Raw genomic sequence first — 14,862 nt, forward strand, 5'->3', positions numbered from 1 at the left:
AGCGATTCATTTAAAGGAGAGCTTTTTTTACAACCTGGACCTTATTTCTGCCATAAAATACGTTTACTCACCCATATAACTTTTGTGTAATTTGTATTCCTTCGGGAAATAATTAGATCAGTGTATATCCATATGGTGGGAGTGACTGGGGCACCGAAACGCAGCCTCTATATAACGTATTATGTGCCGCGAAACTCGTTCATTTCACCAATATTTTGTTATGATATGCAAATGCTATTTCCTGTTGAGTTCGGAGTTACCTGTTATCATCATCCGGGGTCTGTAGACTGACCTACAGACCCCGGATGATGTCTTCTGACCTGGATGATGTCGTCTCTGAGAACCGCGCGCATCCGCGACAGTCGGCTTGTTTACCTGTAATTTGCTACTGCTATGGTTCGTCCACAACCTCAGAATCGGAAAAATATTCAGCCATGTTGCAAAAAACTATGATAACAGGTAACTCCGGACTCAACGGGGAATAGCACTAGCGTACGAATACAAAATACTGGTGAAATGAACGAGTTTCGGTGCCCCAGTCACTCCCACTATATGGACATACGCTGATCTAATTATCTCCCGAAGGAATACAAATTACACAAAAGTTATATGGGTGAATAAACAACCGTATTTTATGCCAGAAATAAGGTCCAGGTTGTAAAAACACAGCAGTTCCCCTTTAACTAATGTGAAGTGTTCATTTTGGAGTTTGGAGTTTTTGAACTTAAAATTAAACAATGTGAACTATGAACCTGAACCAATTCACTTGTATCTGCGCAAACTGAACTTTGAACTAGTTCTTGTTTAGTGTGAACCTGCACAACACTTGCGTGGACGCTCACCTTGCAGGCCACTCTGTGAGGGCACAGCTTGCCGAAGCCGAGTGGAGGCTGGATCCTCCTCAGCAGCGTCACCACATCAAGATGTTTTATCCTGCCCCTGACAACAAGGTAGGTCCAAATTAAAAAGCATCGTCACTGAGCATAGACACACGAATGAGCCGAAACATTATTGACAGGAGATGAAAACAACAATCTGTGTTTGTCTTGTTAGGGATCTGCATGTTTTTTTTGCATTTTGGCTCAGTTTCAATCTGATGACATTTTGACATAGCTTTTGAAAGTGCTTGCAGACAGACTAACATTGTATTTACACAGAACTGCTCTGAGTTGACCTTTCTTGTTGAATGTGTTGTAACAAGTGAAAACTATCTATCACAGTTTGTCCTTGGTTTGTTTGTCTTTGGAGTGTTTGGAATCTGTTTGGAATTCAATTCAATTCAATTTTATTTATATAGCGTCAATAACAATACAAATCGTCTCAAGACGCTTTACAAAAACCCGGCCTGAAACCCCCAGAGCAAGCCTGAAGGCAACGGTGGCAAGGAAAAACTCCCTTTTAACAGGAAGAAACCTCGAGCAGAACCCAGCTCATATGGGGGGACCCATCTGCCTAAGGCCAGCCGGGTACAGACAGAAGAAAGAGAGAAGAGAACAGCAAAGAGAGAAGAGAAGAGAACAGCAAGATAAACATACATCTGTCATAGATACACATATCTGACTAAAGTGTACATGTGGAATCTTATGATACAAACTGATGATGTTACATGACAGTTTGAAAATGTAAGAGGAATCAGTTATCCACGCGTATATCTGGAAAACAAGCTGAGACAAGGGGAACTAGACTTCCCCACATCATTCCAGTAGCTCCTTCTGTTACTGGTGAGGGGGGTTGAGGTTAAAATAGGAACATCTGTAGGTGTTGACAGCTGAAACTAACGTGACAAGGATCTGTCAACAACCAGATACGTCAGAGTCGGAGGAATTTGTGTAAAACCACTCTGAACAGGCAGGTAAAGTGAGATATACACCGATCAGGCATAACATTATGACCATTGACAGGGGAAGTAAATAACATTGTCCATCTTGTGACAATTCAGTGTTCTGCTGTGAAATTTTTGGACCTGGCATTCATTCGTGTGGATGTTACTTAGACATGTAGCACCCACCTAGACCAGATGGCAGCAGTCATCCCCAGCAGGATGCAGCCTGACACAGACACACACACAAAAACGCTTTAGGAACAACTAAGAAAAAAAAGAACAGCACAAGGTGTTGACCTGGCCTCCAAATTCACTAGATCCCAAACTGATCAAGTATCTGTGGGATGATCCACAGAGGCCCCTCCCCTCAAAGGCCCCCACTAAAAACATTCTGTTGCCAGACACCACAGGACACCCTCAGAAGGCCCATGTCCATTCTCTGATGAGTCACAACTGTTTTGGAGGCACAAGGGAGACCTACACAATATTAGGAAGGTGGTCATAATGTTATGCTTGATTGGTGTATGTGACAGTACTCTTCTAAATGGGTCCTGGGTACTCACTTGGCTTCAGGGTCATATTCCGACCAGATCCTTTTAAACTCATCCAGGTGGTGAGGCCCGAGAATGGACCAATCACGGGTCAGATAGTCAAAGTTGTCCATGATGACGGCAACAAACAGGTTGATGATCTGAAATCAGAACGTGCGACATATTTTGTTTAATTGCACGCCAGTGACACTTGAACATTGCTGGGACTGAACACCGTGGGATGTCTTGTAGAATACCAGGAAAGCACAGAGCATGTAGAAGCTGATGAAGTAGATTATTGCGAAGCCGCTGCCGCAGGTTCTCTCCTCTCCAGGGTTGTAGTCTGACTCAGAGTCACACAGCTTTCCTGGTAGACAGGCCAGCATGATCTCCTGCCAGGCCTCCCCTGTAGCACATCTAAAATAGACCAAGAAAAAAAACATCACAGCTGGTACAGAATTTATCATGAACGCTACTAAAACGAAAAAAAAAATAAATACCGGAAGAGCATCAGGACGGCTTGTGGAAAGGTTTGAAAGTTGTTGTTGCGGTTGATTTGAGTTCCATCCACCATGGCTATTTTTCCAAACACCTGAAAGCAGAAAATATATATCACCCAAAGAATCAGCAACTGGAGTTTGGATTCTGTCAAAAAATAAAAATGACATAAGTATGGCAGTGAGCAGTGAAATGCATAATCATTGTCATGCTAGTAAGTTTTGGATTGTCTTTGTTTCTCTAGTTTGGACTTTTCTAGTATATTGAGTTTCAGTTTTGGTCATTTATTCAGCTGAGTTCATCTTCGTCTTCGTCTTCTCCCGCTTATCCGGGTCCGAGTCACAGGAGCAGCAGCTTCAGCAGGGAATCCCGGACAGCCCTCTCCCCAGCCACTTCAACCAGCTCCTCCAGAGGAACCACCAGGTGTTCCCAGGTCAGACAAGAGATATAATCCCTCCATCCTGTCCTGGGTCGGCCCCGAGGGCTCCTTCCGGTGGGACATGCCCGAAACACCTCTCCCAGGAGGCGTCCAGGAGGCATCCTTACCAGATGCCCTAGCCACCTCGACTGACTCCTCTCAACGTGGAGGAGCAGCGGTTCTACTCTGAGCCCCTCCTGTATGTCCAAGCTCCTTACCCTATCTCTAAGGCTCAGCTGAGTCATGTCATGTTATGTTCCATTCTTCCTATTTTACTTTAAGTTTAGTGAATTTCTGTGTGGAGTTTGCATGGACTCCCTGTGTCTGTGTGGGTTCTCTCCAGGTACTCCAGCTTCCTCCCACCGTCCAAAGACATGCTGGTTAGGTTCATTGGTGATTCTAAATTGGTCGTAGGTGTGAGTGTGAATGGTTGCCTGTCTCTCTCTCTGTGTTAGCCCTGTGACAGACTGGAGACCTGTCCAAGGTGTACCTTGCCTCTCGCACCAATGACAGCTGGGATACTTTGAAGTTCTTTGCACCTGTGTATTTCTGTTTCACTCCACCATCATTAGTTATACCTGTGTCTCATTTCCAAATGATTTCTTTATTCCTATTTATGTTTCTCCCTCCTTCCTTTGTCAGTTCGTCTGTGATCTTCTTCTCTGGATGTTTTTCCGTGTGTTTTTTTAATTCTTGTTGATTCCTTGCTCATGTTCCCTCACGCTTTCTAATTATTCCTTGTGTTTTCTGCTTCTTTTTGGTTTTTGGATGCCTTCCTGTTGGACCTCTTTACCTTACCTTACCTTTTGTTGAACTCTGAATCATCTGCCTTGACTTGACTTTTTGTTGAATTATACTATTTCATGCTGCTCTGCCTCCTTGTGTGTGTGTGTCCTCCACTGTTTTCCTTCCAAATTACCTGCATTCCAATGACGGCATAGATGAAGAAAAGCATGGCAATCAGCAGAGCAACATAGGGAAGAGCCTGGGAGAGAAAGAAAGAGAGAAATTAATGAAACACCGTTTGAAAACACTGAAAACTAATGTAAAATCAAAATTAGTTTACAACAATCACTGTTTACTAATTAATTATTTTTTTAATGTGACTGCTTATACTTGAAGTTGAGCTGGCACCATTTTTGACAAGTGTTAGCAATATATGCACACATAGAGTACCATGTATTATTGTCATTCTACTATTTACCATACTAATGTCATGTTTAGCTCTTTTTGTTCTTTAACTAGTTAAGTTTGTTCAGGAACTACAGATACTAGAAGTAATAGCTCATCTGTTTTGTCTTCAGATCAGGGTACAAGCCACTTTTGTCTTGTATAATCTGAAGCACTCCCATACTTTCAAAAGCAAGAAATTAAAGCTGGGGACACGCTACAGCAGATTTTTGTATGACGACTGAAAGATGGTATCACAGACTACATGATTTGTCAAACCAACTGAAAGCATCTCGTGCAAACGCTCGCAAGGGCAACAGTTGTGTTATGCACTGCAACAAACATTATATAGACACCTGTGCTCATGCCACAACTTGATTAATCTGTCCTTTATTTCTGTGGTCCAGGTTGATCTTGCGGCCACTCTCCGACTCTCATTGCTCGCCATCGTTGTTTTGATATTCCCGCTACTTCCTGTCGTCTTCTGACGCTATTTCCTGTGTCCCACCCTCTCTTTATCGTTGGCTGATGGCAATTGGGTTGTGTGCCAATTACCCATTCCGACTGTCCCTAACTACTGCTGACTGGTGCAGACTTTGCCCAACTGGGAACCATAGGTAAAATCTGTCCTCAGCACAATGCAAGAACAATTTGAGTACAAACGATCCAGAGATGTTTATTGTTCTGCAGATGCTACGGTCTCACCTGGAAGGATTTGATGAATGTCCACAGCAGAGTCCTGATTCCCTCACCCCTGCTCAGCAGTTTGACCAATCGCATCACCCTGAACAGGCGGAAGAAGGTGATGGAGATGCGAGCGCTGTCCTCTGTGTTCTGAGGTGGAGGTGAAGAGCGATTATTTATGGAACACGCCGACAAAAACACGAAGCATCCCACCACTGTGATAGCCCTTTGTGGCACTGGGTCATTCATGCAGTCAGGCATGCATGCATTGTTTTCATGTATGCATCATATTTGCTAAGAAGCAACATAAAAGTGCATTAAAAATCGGATTTTAAAAAATCCTTCCTAAAATCCAAGGCAGCAACCAGTATGCATGCAGAGTCACGTCATCTCAAACACCATGCTATTAGCAGACCTGACATATACTGAGGATGATGTCTGTGAAGTCATCCAGGTCATGATATACAAACAACAAGCTGAAACAAGGGCAACTGGACATGTTGGGTTTATTGAAAACATTTCTTTCAAGTAGCTTCTTCGGTTCTAAAGGACTGGTGGGGGATTAGGGTTCGTATGGGAACATCTGTGGGTGTTGGAGGAATCCGTTTTGATTCTGTTTTCCTTCTCCAATGAATGGTACTCTGATGACCTACTGATGTCCAGAGACTTCAATCTCAAGCTGAGAATGAGGTTTGAAACTTTTTGGGGACAGACGTTAAGACTGTATTCTAGATTGATGCAACATTATGACCATCTTCCTAATATTGTGTAGGTCTCCCTTGTGCCTCCAAAACAGTTGTGACTCATCAGAGAATGGACATGGGCCTTCTGAGGGTGTCCTGTGGTGTCCTGGCAACAGAATATTGTCGGCGGGGGGACTTTGGGTCCTATGGGTTGAGGGGAGGGGCCTCTGTGGATCATCCCACAGATACTTGATCAGTTTGGGATCTAGTGAGTTTGGAGGCCAGGTCAACATCTTGTGTTGTTCTTCATGGTTTTTTTTTAGTTGTTCCTAAACCGTTTTTATGTGTGTGCTGTCACACCGCGGTGAATTGTTTTTGTTATTGTCTCGTGATTTCCTGTTTTATTTTGAAAGTACTAACTCTCCTCTCGTTTCAGGTCACTTGCCCTTCCTCTTGTGTCACCGGTCTGATTGTCTCCCCGATTCATGATTGTTTCCACCTGTTCCTCATTACCCTCCTGTGTGTGTGTATATATGGTCTGCGTTTTCCCCTGTCTTGTGCCAGTGTGTTTCGTAACGTCACGTCTTGTCTTGTCGAGCATACCAAGCCTACGTAATTCCAAGCCACAGATAAGTTTTGTTCCTACAGAATCCTTGTCAAGTTTTTGCCTCCTCTGGAGTGATTTTTTTGTTTGACATTTCTGTTATTTCGCTGAACTCTTTTTTGAGAATTTTATTTTAGTTAAAATAAAGTTTTTGATCCACTGCCTCTGCGACTGAGTCCTCCTTTTTGCCCAGGCGTGATAGTACACACTGGCCAGTATGGACCCAGCAGAGGCAGATTGTATGACAGCGGCTCTTCAGGCACAAGAAGCCCGCATTTCTCGTCAGGAGGAGTTTCAGACAGCCATGGCTTCTCAACTGGGTCTTCTCTCATCTAAAGTACAGGCTCTGCTTGACCATTTTGCCAGAGAGACCATACCACCAATAGCACCTGTTCCACCCACAGCACCTGAACCTCCAGCAGCAGCTGCCGTTCCTCCCCAGACTGTGCCTTTTGTTGGTGCCTGCATCAAATTAGCCTCTCCTGAACGTTACTCTGGGGAGTTGGGACTATGTAAACCTTTTTTGATAGACTGTTCTATTCATTTTGAACATTCACCTCATGCATTCCCCACCGACCGGTCTAAGATCGCATTTATAATTTCCCACTTATCAGGTAGAGCTCGAGCTTGGGCCACGGCTGAATGGTCTCGTGACTCGCCAGTATGCAAATCCCTTTCAGAATTCACCGACACACTACAACGAGTATTCGACCCGGTTTCTACCGACAGAGAAAAGGCCAGGGAGCTAAACGGGATCCGACAAGGCCACGATTCCGTCTGTGATTACGCCATCCGCTTCCGCACCCTGGCCGCGGAAAGCGGGTGGAATTCCACGGCGCTCTACGATGTCTTTCTCAAGGGGCTGGCTACACCGATCCAAAGGTCTTTAATACCTTCAAACCTGCCTCCTGATTTAGACTCCCTCATCGCTCTCGCCATCCGAACCGACAACAGAATCCGCAAACTCAATTTACTCAGCGGCAGTGAAACCACGTTGCAACCTTCACCAGACTGGTCGGTTCCCAGTCGTTCACCGATCGAGCGCACTGATCGACGCTCCATGGAAGGTGAGGAGGAGCCCATGCAGGTGGGTAGGGCCCGACTGACACAGGAGGAGCGGCGGCGTCGACAGCAGGAGGGTCGGTGCTTCTACTGCGGGGGGACGGGTCATCTCATCGCTTCCTGCCCAGCCAAGAGATCCACAGTGGTGAGCCAGTTCACGGCATCAAGCTCCGCTCCACGAAATCTCACTACAGTTAAGGTAACGCACAACACCGTCAGCACCGAACTCAAGGCACTCATAGACTCGGGGGCTGATGAAAGCATGATGAACTGGGGGTTAGCAAAAAGATTGGGACTCGTAACCAAACAGCTGGTTAAGCCTATCAAGGCCAGCGCTCTGGACGGTAGTGAATTATTCATCATTACACACACCACTGAACTCCTCAATCTTCGCATTCATGATCATCAAGAACAAATAAGCTTTTATTTATTCCAATCTCCCGCACATACACTCATTCTGGGACATCCATGGCTGCTCCAACACAACCCCCATATTGACTGGTTAACGGGTGATATCCTGGGGTGGGGAAAAGACTGTATGGCTAACTGTTTCACTACCCCACCTCAGGGGAATGATTTAACCAAGATTCACTATGTTTCTGCTACACCTGCCACAGAATCAGAATTCCCGGACCTGAGCGCTGTTCCATCCTGTTACCATCACCTCCGGGAAGTTTTCAATAAAACCAAGGCAACATCCCTTCCTCCACATCGGCCATATGACTGTGCCATAGACTTGATCCCCGGCTCCACAATACCCAAATCACGTCTATATTCAGTTTCCGGTCCTGAGAAAGCTGCAATGAAAGAATACATTGAAACTTCTCTCAAAGCAGGGCTTATCCGCCCCTCATCGTCTCCAGCAGGTGCAGGATTTTTTTTTGTTGACAAGAAAGACGGTTCTCTAAGACCATGCATAGACTACAGTCCTCTAAATGATATCACCATCAAAAATCATTACCCCCTCCCTCTCATGACCTCAGTTTTTGATCAGCTTCAGCAGGCCAAAGTATTCACTAAATTAGATCTCCGCAACGCTTACCACCTGATCAGAATTCGGGAAGGGGACGAATGGAAGATGGGCTTCAATACTCCTAGTGGACATTATGAGTATTTAGTCATGCCATTTGGACTCACCAACGCACCAGCAGTTTTTCAGGCCATGATTAACGATGTTTTAAGAGATTTTCTTGATCAGTTTGTGTATGTGTACCTTGACGACATTCTCATCTACTCTCCTGACATCGATACACATATCGATCACGTGACCCAAGTGTTAAAAAGACTATTGGATAATCAACTGTATGTGAAGGTTGAAAAGAGTCTTTTCCATGCTGACACCGTCTCCTTCCTGGGCTTCATTGTAGCCCCTGGAAGAGTGCAGATGGATCCAGCTAAAATAAGCGCTGTGACTGAGTGGCCCACTCCTGATAACCGTAGAAAGGTTCAGCAGTTCCTCGGGTTTGCTAACTTTTACAGACGGTTTATCAGAGGTTTTAGCGCTATAGCTGCTCCCCTCCATGCTCTTACCTCTCCTCAGGTGCGGTTCCACTGGTCGCCAGAGGCAGAGACGGCTTTCCGGACCCTCAAGCGCCGTTTCACCTCAGCTCCCACCCTCACTCTGCCAGATCCCCAGCGACAGTTCGTGGTCGAGGTGGATGCATCCAACGAGGGGATCGGGGCGGTCCTATCTCAGCGATCAGAGCGGGATGGGAAGATGCACCCCTGCGCTTTCTTGTCTCGGCGGCTGTCCAAGGCAGAGCGGAACTATGACGTCGGCAACCGAGAGCTGTTGGCGGTCAAGGTGGCTTTGGAGGAGTGGCGACATTGGCTGGAGGGGGCTGAACACCCATTTATCGTTTGGACGGACCATAAGAACTTGGAATACATCAGGAACGCTAAAAGACTGAACTCGCGTCAGGCCAGGTGGGCGCTATTCTTTAACAGATTCTCTTTTGTCATCTCTTACAGGCCGGGGTCTCGGAATGCCAAGCCAGACGCTCTCTCACGAATTTATGACCCCGAGCCGATGGCCAAGGAACCAGAACCTATCCTTCCACTGACCCGTGTGGTTGGAGTGGTGACTTGGCCGATAGAAAAGGAGGTAAAGCAGGCTAATGGTGAGGCTCCGCCACCTAGTGGGTGTCCCGAGAATCGATTGTTCGTTCCCGTGGAGTTACGCCCACAGGTGATTCATTGGGCTCATACCTCACTGCTTTCCTGCCATCCGGGAGTTCGGAGAACCATGTTCGCTATCTCCCGGAGATTCTGGTGGCCGTCCATGGAGCCGGAGGTCCGGGAGTACGTAGAGGCTTGTTCGGTCTGCGCCAGGAACAAGACGTCCTCTGCTGCACGCATGGGTCTGCTGCAGCCACTCCCTATTCCTTCCAGACCGTGGGCTGACATTTCCATGGACTTCGTCACGGGGCTCCCGATCTCTCAAGGTAACACCACTGTGCTCACAGTTGTGGACAGATTTTCTAAGATGGCAAGGTTCATAGCTCTGCCAAAACTGCCTTCAGCCAAAGAAACAGCAGATATTATGATTAACAATATCTTCAAGGTCCATGGTTTTCCTAAAGACATCATCTCTGATCGGGGGCCCCAGTTTGTATCCCGGTTCTGGAAGGAGTTCTGCCGTCTCATTGGAGCCAAAGCCAGCCTGACCTCAGGATACCACCCAGAGGCCAACGGCCAGACCGAACGCCTCAACCAACAACTGGAAACCGGCCTCTGGTGTCTAGTGTCTCAGAATCCCTCTACATGGAGCAAACACCTGGTCTGGGTTGAATATGCCCACAATTCCCTGCCCACTTCTGCCACAGGGTTTTCACCATTTAAATGTGTCTATGGATATCAGCCTCCTGTCTTTGCTGATAATGAGCCGGAAGTGTCAGTCCCCTCAGCCTATGCCTTGATTCGCCGCTGCCGCCGTATCTGGGCAGCCGCCCGACAGGTGCTAATTCGCCAAGGGGACCGCGTCAAGAAAGCTGCGGACCGCAGGAGACGACCCGCTCCCGTCTACCAGCCTGGCCAGAAAGTCTGGCTTTCTGCTAAGGATCTCCGTCTCAAAGTCGCCTCCAAGAAGCTGGCACCGCGGTTCGTGGGTCCGTTTCCTGTTACAAAGATCATCGGCCCTTCAGCGGTGCGCCTTCGCCTGCCCCGATCCCTTCGTGTTCATCCTACCTTTCATGTAAGCCAGGTGAAACCGGCCAAGGAGAGTCCCCTGGTCCCGGCTGTCGCGCCTCCACCACCACCTGAGTTGGTAGATGGGGGTCTGACCTACAAGGTTAAGCAACTGTTGGCAGTACGCAACCGGGGCAGAGGGAGGCAATATTTAGTGGACTGGGAGGGGTATGGTCCTGAGGAAAGACAATGGGTTCCGTCACGCTTTATTGTAACTCCACAATTAATAAAAGATTTTCACAGGGATCATCCTGAACAGCCTGGGCCGTCAGGAGTCGGCCCTAGAAGGGGGGGTTCTGTCACACCGCGGTGAATTGTTTTTGTTATTGTCTCGTGATTTCCTGTTTATTTTGAAAGTACTAACTCTCCTCTCGTTTCAGGTCACTTGCCCTTCCTCTTGTGTCACCGGTCTGATTGTCTCCCCGATTCATGATTGTTTCCACCTGTTCCTCATTACCCTCCTGTGTGTGTGTGTATATATGGTCTGCGTTTTCCCGTCTTGTGCCAGTGTGTTTCGTAACGTCTTGTCTCGTCGAGCATACCAAGCCTACGTAATTCCAAGCCACAGATAAGTTTTGTTCCTACAGAATCCTTGTCAAGTTTTTGCCTCCTCTGGAGTGATTTTTTGTTCGACATTTCTGTTATTTCGCTGAACTCTTTTTTTGAGAATTTTATTTTAGTTAAAATAAAGTTTTTGATCCACTGCCTCTGCGACTGAGTCCTCCTTTTTGCCCAGGCGTGATATGTGCCTGTGTCAGGCTGCATCCTGCTGCCATCAAGGACTGTCTTTGCTATGGGGTGGGGGTGCCTGGTCTGGTCTAGGTGGGTGCTACATGTCTAAGTAACATCCACACGAATGAATGCCAGATCCAAAAGTTTCCCAGCAGAACAGTGAATTGTCACAAGATGATGAATGTTATTCACTTCTCCTGTCAGTGGTCATAATGTTATGCCTTATCAGTGTATATCTCAGTCAACCTCTGTGTTCACAGTGGAGTTTTACAGTAGGATTAAAACAAATTCCTCCGATTCCAGATAAGTATCTGGTTGTTGACGGATCCATGTCATGTTAGTTTCAGCTGTCAACACCTACAGATGTTCCTGTTCTAACCTCAACCCCCTCACCAGTATTCAGAATGTGAGCTATTGGATTGATGTGTGGAAGTCTAGTTCCCCTTGTCTCAGCTTGTTTTCCGGATATACCCGTGCATGACTAATCCGGACAGACAAACAAACCAAGGACAAACTGAGATAGATTTTACACTTGTTACAACACACTTAACAAGAAAGGTGAAGTTCTACGTAATTACAATGGTAGTCTGGCCGCAAACACTTTCAAACGCTACGTTAAAATGAGGATTGACAAAAGACCATAATGTGTTACTTAAAGCTCCGTCATGCCATGCATCCAGGCAGGACAAAAAAATAAAATAAATAAAATGTCAGCAGATCGAAACTGGATTCCAAACAAGACGAACACGGAGAGTTCAAACACAAACTCTCACACTACCGAATAAGTGACAACAGATGTTCTAGTGTTTTCAGCAGTGACTGAGTGTTAACACAAACAAGATGCCGATGCTTTGATTTTTTTGGATGATCACAGGAATAGATGAGGGTCTTGAATAAATGAGGAGGGGCTCCTTACCCCTGGCTCCACTATCACCTTGACAACAGGAATGGCTGCCGACTTGAAACCAAAAGCCTAAGGTTAATCCGAGGCAAACAAGCCGGCCGCACAGCACCAGACCCATCACATCACACACATCGTCATTACTTCGGTTTTAGTCAAAAACTAATTACATCAAGCTCCTTCATTTAAAAAAAAAAAATAGATAAATAACAGCACGGCATTACAGATTTTCCAACAACATAGGCCTCTCATGCAAAAGCTTTACCACATATTCTCAGCACTGACACCAGATATAAGCTGCATGCATACAAAGTTCACGTGGGAAACGAACTGTCGCTCTTTGCCAAAACATTATGCAGTACAAACGTCTACACTTTACAGATGAAATTCACACGGCTAACTAATTCTAAATAAAAGCGTGCAAGGCAACTTCTTTTTTCTCCCCCTGTGGCAAAGACTGACATTCCTTCCAAAACAGTTTTCATTTAAGCTATTGTTGTATTTTTCTGGCTGAGTGATGCGCTGACAAGTTCTCGGGAAATCTTTTAGTTTGCCACGTCTATAATCTACGCACAAGTCCATGCCCTGCATCACTCAAAAGGATTAAAGACATTTATTTTTTTTTTTTACGTGGAAAAGCTGTCAAAAAGCACGAGATAACATGAGCTGTGATCCAGGACATGCAGTGGCAGGTTCAGATGATCCAGATTACAAGCAAGAAACAGGATCAGTTACGGTTAAATAGAATAATTAATACAATGCTAACTAATAATTAAGTCCTATATTTTCTTTACAAGAATACGTCACCTTTTCCCGTTTTCTTAATTCAGTATTAATTATTAAAACATCATTAAAAAAGTTGCAGTCACATGTAATATGTCATGAGAAAGCTCTTGAATATAGTCTGACGCTAAAGCAACACACACACACACACACACACACACACACACAGAGTTAAGACACACGTGCGGTAAATGACTACTTACATTGATCTCAGTGATGGCAATGTCAACCACGCTACCCACAACAATTAAGGCATCAAACGTGTTCCATGCATCAGCAAAATAGTTCTGCGAGCACAGGCGACAAAGACACAAAGAAAAGGAGACAGACAGACGACAAAGCAAAGAAGAAAACAGGTAAAAACAAAAAAAGAAAGAAAGAAAAGATTTGTGAAAGATAGAAAGAACATTAAAAAAAAAGTTCTGATATGACAGAGTGAAGTTGAAAGACAAATCCTTACGGACCAGAGTTTGTTTTATAATTTGATTTGAATAATTGGTTTATTATTGATTATTATTGAACCAGAATGGACTTAAAACTATTTAAAAAGAATTGATGTTGACTACATACACTCACTTTCCAGTTCATTAGGTACACTAGTGAAAGCGAATGCATTCTAATATAACAGTCCTGCCCTAAATCCTCCTTCGTGGATGTTCTAATGTTCAGCTGATGTTCAAACAGCATCAGAAAGGCGGCGATTCAACTGGATGATCTTTTTTCCAGCATCTTTTTTCCCCATCTCGGAACGTAAGACTGTGTAGGGAACAGTGAGAGCAACTGCAAGATCCTCAGAGTCTCTCTGAGGATCTTGCAGGATCTTTTGTTTGACATGATGGAGGGCATCATGAACATTTACAACACACTCTTCACCTTCCTTCCAACTGGGATACGGTACCGGAGCATTCATCCCCACGTAGCCGGACTGTGTTACACTTTCTTCCCTCAAGCCATTAGACTCCTGAATTCCCTGGAACATACATAATGTTTACACTCTCACAATCATGACAAAGTCACGATTGGGGCCTTTCTGTGCAGAGTTTGCATGTTCTCCCTGTGTCTGTGTGGGTTCTCTCCAGGTACTCCAGCTTCCTCCCACCGTTCAAAGACGTGCTGGTTAGGTTCATCGGTGATTCTAAATTGGCCGTAGGTGTGAGTGTGAATGGTTGTCTGTCTCTCTGTGTTTGCCCTGTGATAGACTGGAGACCTGTCCAGGGTGTCAAACTCATGTTAGTTTGGGGGCCACATACAGTCCAATTTGATCTCAAGCGGGCCGGACCTCTAATAACCCATAAGTAACGACAACTCCATTTTCCCGTTTGCTTTAGTGCAAAGAAGAACAAGTAAATTAGGTGAACGTTTTTTATTCTTAAGAAAAATAACTGCAATCTGGACTGTCTACTGTTTAGTCCTGGGTCTCAGTGTTGTGTTCTGTCCACTTCTCTAACTAAAACGGTGGACAAGTGAGGGATAGCGGTTATTTTCATTAAATAAAATTCATTCTGCGGCCCAGATTAGACCTTCTGGTGGGGCGCTTTTGCCCCCCGGGCCGTATGTTTGACACCTGTGGTCCAGGGTGTATCCCGCCCAATGACAGCTGGGACCCTCCAGAGGAGAAGCGGTTACAGAAAACGAATGGATGAATATCATAAACGTCATGATGATAACATTTTGTCCAGGACAGTGTTAGAATGCATTTGTTTTCACTTGTGTACCTAATGAACTGGCGTGTACTGAGTGATTGTTAGTGATTAACACTTTTTAGTTGCAGATAGTGAATGAAGATATA

The 14,862-nt window shown here is 45.4% G+C and overlaps 1 protein-coding gene across 1 annotated transcript in view; it reads right to left on the reverse strand.

The window, feature by feature from the left end:
* Window positions 1-14,862, reverse strand: part of cacna1db (calcium channel, voltage-dependent, L type, alpha 1D subunit, b) — a 102,819-nt gene that overhangs the window by 16,138 nt on the left and 71,819 nt on the right. The window contains exons 33-40 of the mRNA XM_084552804.1: window positions 13,277-13,360; window positions 12,306-12,347; window positions 5,144-5,272; window positions 4,188-4,253; window positions 2,853-2,944; window positions 2,610-2,769; window positions 2,386-2,513; window positions 843-939 (exon numbers count right to left, since the gene is read on the reverse strand). Of these exons, the coding sequence (XP_084408930.1) occupies window positions 843-939; window positions 2,386-2,513; window positions 2,610-2,769; window positions 2,853-2,944; window positions 4,188-4,253; window positions 5,144-5,272; window positions 12,306-12,347; window positions 13,277-13,360 (798 nt within the window). The remainder of the gene's footprint in view (window positions 1-842; window positions 940-2,385; window positions 2,514-2,609; window positions 2,770-2,852; window positions 2,945-4,187; window positions 4,254-5,143; window positions 5,273-12,305; window positions 12,348-13,276; window positions 13,361-14,862) is intronic.

Source organism: Chelon labrosus (assembly GCF_963514085.1).
Source record: "Chelon labrosus genome assembly, chromosome: 10".
NCBI classification, from domain to species: Eukaryota; Metazoa; Chordata; class Actinopteri; order Mugiliformes; family Mugilidae; genus Chelon; species Chelon labrosus.